General features: G+C 48.0%; 1 protein-coding gene across 1 annotated transcript; it reads right to left on the reverse strand.

The window, feature by feature from the left end:
• Positions 1-2,870: 2,870 nt before the first annotated feature.
• On the reverse strand, positions 2,871-3,571 carry LOC109764771 (probable calcium-binding protein CML25/26). Its single transcript, XM_020323554.2, has one exon. The coding sequence runs from the start codon at positions 3,497-3,499 to the stop codon at positions 3,041-3,043; it is 459 nt and encodes a 152-aa protein (XP_020179143.1). The 5' UTR covers positions 3,500-3,571; the 3' UTR covers positions 2,871-3,040.
• Positions 3,572-4,752: the final 1,181 nt, after the last annotated feature.

Genomic DNA, 4,752 nt, shown 5'->3' on the forward strand with positions numbered 1-4,752 from the left:
AATTAAATTAATGCCACGGAAATAGCAAACCAACTCAAAAAACTGCAAATTTTTAGCACCGGGCCGGGCTTCCTAGCTAGATGGTCCACTAATCTGGATGCAAGTTTTATTATTTCTGTTGTTCGTTACACTAGTGTAATTGAAGATGGATAGGTTAGAAGGATTAACATAGAAAAAAAATGTTTGCGGTGGCCGGCGTGATAGATGGGCTGCCACATCAAACATTTGGGGTGGCGGGTTTTGCAGTGCACCCGCCACGTCATAGGTTTGCTGTGGCGGACGGGATTTCGTTCAAACCACGATTGCATCTCTGTACCGTGCCTGCACACCGAATTCGCCTGCCGTCGCCACGCGCCACGAGTCGTAGACCTCACCGGCCCTGCGTGCTCACCTCCTGCGCCGCCACCGCTGCCGCCGCCGCGTGCTCGCATGCCGCGCTTGCTCACCTTGGGAGAGGCCGCCACCTCGGGGGCACCATCGCGTGCCCACTAATACATCTCTAACTTATTTATAATTTTGATTGTTTCATGCTATTATATTATCAATCTTGGATGTTTTATGTGCATTTTATGTCATTTTATATCATTTTTGGGACTAACCTATAAACCTAGTGCTTAGTGCGAGTTCCTGTTTTTTACTTGATTTTGGCTTTTCAGAAAATCAGTACCAAATGAAGTCCAAACACGATGAAACTTTACTGTGATTATTTTTGGACCAGAAGGGACCCTAGAAGGTTTGGGAGGGGCTAGAAGACCCCGAGGTAGGTAGAAGGTTCAAGAGCTTTACGCCCTGGGGGCTAGGACGCGGCCCTGAGCTCGTGAGCCAATAAAGTGCATCGGTCGCCCAACGTTCCTGCCGGATGAACTGTCGGTCGACCCCGACATAGGCCTCATCGATGATGGACTCTAGGATGGCCTTTTGCTACGTCATCTCCGCATCCTGGGCGACCGCGTACTCCACCATGGCGTTCTCCATGTCGAAACCCGCAGCCGGCACTAGATCCTCCTTCGGCTACTCCGCCTCTTCCTCCTCCGGATGCGCCACCTCCATCAGAACCGGCAGTTGATCCTCTTCTTCTTCCTCCTCCTCCTCCTTTGACTCCGGCGAGTCCGGAGGCAGGCCGGCTGCGATGTGGGCGGTGTGCCTCATCCGGATCTCCTCCTAGATCTGGAAGTGACCATTCGGCATTAGCATAGTGTAGGCAATCTACTTCTGTTGGGCCATGTCAGACACCGAGGTAAGAGGGAGGTCGAGATAGAGACGGAGAGAAACGTGCTCGGGCTAGCGGCGCGGGGAGGGAGGATGAGGTTGTGGCTAGGGTTGGGGAGGTTGGTCGACTGAAATAGCTGGACTTTGGCCTTGGGCGACGTGCTAGAGCAACGCCACGCGACGTTCACACCCCCATCGGAGGAGACTCCCGTCGGACTGTTGGGTTTCCGTGCGATTCCGTGTGGGACCCGACCCTCAGAACGACGTGGCGGACGCACCCGGTCACGCTCAGGCCTCCCCATACCTCCCTACATTTGGGCTGGTTATGAGGGCTGCTGGCCAGCTCGGGTGTTTGAGGACCGTTTGATGCATCCGTCTTGGTCGTTTTTTATCGGTCACTAACCGGGGCGTCCGCCCGGGCGTGTGTGTGTGTGTGTGGGGGGGGGGGGGGGTGGTTAGAGTACCCGGCTGTAGATGCTCTTACATCCCTCTCAATAGGAGCACCCGGAGTACCATAAGGAAAGCCAAAACAACCGACCTAGGCCCCATATATAAGGGCACTTGGCACTAGGAGGAAGGCCAGGAGATCTACCAAAGCAAAAGTCCAGATATCTCAGCTAGATCGATTTGTGACATTTTATTTAGATAGTCCAATACTCTGTGAGTAGATAAGCTTTATTTAAGACACTTTTTATATTATTATTTTTGTGTGAAAAGGACAGTCGGAAAGTCTTTGTGCACGTGTCCCTAAGGAACAACACGCAGGAGCCGCAGTCGTCGTGGTAACCCTTGAATCATTCTAAAGAACGTAACATCGAATCCCGCTATCGCGTACGCACGACAAGAAACCTAACCTTGCCGCCCTGTGGATGTGGTAGTCATCTATTTCGGAGCTCCGTCTAATTCATCCCGATGAACGAACTTGAAGAGGATCGAAACCTGAAAGATCGACTCGAAGCAGAAGCGACACCATCTATCCGAACACCACCACTACAAGGACGAAAAACCATAACATTTCAACCACCGGTCGCCGGAGCCGCCGACGAAGATCAAGGGGAGGAATGATTTGCCCTAGTCGCCTTGCCACAGAGGAAGAAAGACGTGCTCCGTCAAGATGCTTTTACATTCGTGTATAAACTAGAGAATTATAGCTAGTGGCGGGAGCTCCAATTATAAAAATGAAACTTGATTCCAATATGCGGTTTGAAAGTTATACTTAAAATAATAATTAAATGCAATTAAAAATAGCTTAACATCATTAGTTGCATGTAGTTGGATCAAAACATACGGAATGCGGGCGACTACTTTTTAGATGGGCATGAAAGAAAGTAGGTAGGATCAAAACACACGGAATATTTCAGTTCTCTAGAACCGTCATGGAATTTTCAGGTGGACATATAGGCGACTAGTTTTCCTTTTACGTGGACAATAAAAAATCCAATTAAATATGGGGTACTGTTTGCGAGCACAGCTAGCTATGAACTGTTGTGTTGTGCCACACCGTCGTGGGGATTAACTGAGCCAAAACGAGCTATTAGTGCGATTTGCAAAAAAAATAGAATTTGCGTGCGGTGTTTTTTGCAGCAAATTTGAGAATGAGCCTTTTCTGCATGTCATGCAACAGTTATGGTGGTTCTGCTTAATGTAGTCCACATCTGAACTAAAGCCACAACTTCCCCGGTAACATATACAGCGATCGTGCGAGCAAAACAATGAATGAATGAACACATACTGTACATACGTATAACATATCACATATGTGATCGATCAATGAATTAAGTGAACATTATTTGTATCTAGCTAGAAGAATGCGACGAAGAGAGATCGACGATCAGGCCATCATCATGACACGGAACTCCTCGAACGAGAGTTTGCCGTCGCCGTCGAGGTCGAATCTGCAGATCATTGCCCTGCACTCCTCCACGCCCAGCTCGTGCGACCCCAGCCTGCTCAGCGTCCGCCTCAGGCTCGCAGGCGTGATCGTGTCGTCCGCGGACGACGACGCGTACATCCCGAACGCCTCCCTCAGGCACCTTCGCTTCACGTCGGCATCGTCCTCTTCCTGGGCGCCGGCACGGGCTATCAGCCTCGAGAACTCTTCTTGGTTCAGCAGCCCGTCGCCGTCGGCGTCCACCGCCACGAGGACCGCCGCCGCCTCCTCCTCGGACACGTCCTCGCCCAGCGTCGCCTCCATGCAGCGCTGCAGCTCGGACACGGAGACCTTGCCGTCGCCGTCCTCGTCGAAGGCGGCGAACACCGACGGCACCGCCATGATCGAGTGACTATTCATCGATCTTGCTTCCTTTTCACAAGATGATCTGCTGGCTAGCTGATTGGGAGCTGGTAATTAACTTGATTTGTATGCCTTGAAAGCAGTTGGTGATAACATGGCGCGTGTGGCGGGGTATATATACATACGCGTGCGAACGGAAGACAGCATGTTGGCATCGATGGAGATGGTGTGTCAGCAACGACGCCTTCATTAGTTTCCGCGTCATTTTTGTGCAGCGCACAGCCGCACATGCATATGTGAAATTTAGTATATCCGTGTTTTGTACGCGTACGAGTCCCTTCGAAGAAGTTTAACATCGATCATGGAGGTACTAAGTAAATGTGGCGCATGCGTGGACCTCAATTCCTTGCGTCAATTAATTCATATTCGATGATTTGAAGATTGCTCACCACGCCTGCGGCGTGGTCCTCGCGACAACTAATTAAGCACCACGAAACCATGTTTTATATCCAATGGTCAAATGTTAATGACAGCAAGTGGATTGATGGATATGAGATGGCGAATCATAAGGCTCGATCGGCGACGCGGACGTCAAAACGGTCGTCAAAACCGCCGCGATGTAAAACAGCAGTCGATGATGCCAACGCGCTGGGTGAGATATGCACGGCAGACGGTATGGCAGCAACATGGTGTAGTTATCTAGAGAGGGGAGAAAACTACTACTTTGTCACATGGTCTAGTTAATTAATTAGCAAAGGAGAAAACTACTACTTCCGCTGTTCTATAATTTAGTGTGTATAATTTTTTTTAGAAAATCAAACTTTGATTAAGTTTATAGATGAAAATATATACATCTAGAATTCCAAATACCCCCATCTCAGTTTCTTGCACATGTACCTAGGTCGTTAATTTGACCAACTTAATAAGAGGCATACATTACAAAAAATATATCATTAGTAACATTAGATATTCTATTTTCTAATGATATAATTTTATGTTAAATAATTTATTTTATATAAGTTAAATTGACGACCTAGATACACGTGCAAAACTTATGAACTGAGATGGAGGGGATACATATCCTTAGATACATCACAAGATGTACTTTCATATTGTATACATTTTTTATTGCAGATATAAATAGTTTTATCTATAAACTTGGCCAAAGTTTGTAAAATTTGACTTTCTAGAAAATCTATATGCACTGCATTATGGGATGGAGGGAGTACCATTAATCAGATGGGATGTCATGCACAGGCGCATAGCACGTCAACAAATACTACTACACAGTTCGATGGAGCCATGGAGAT

This window comes from Aegilops tauschii, chromosome 7, assembly GCF_002575655.3.
Source record: "Aegilops tauschii subsp. strangulata cultivar AL8/78 chromosome 7, Aet v6.0, whole genome shotgun sequence".
In the NCBI taxonomy this organism is placed as follows: Eukaryota; Viridiplantae; Streptophyta; class Magnoliopsida; order Poales; family Poaceae; genus Aegilops; species Aegilops tauschii.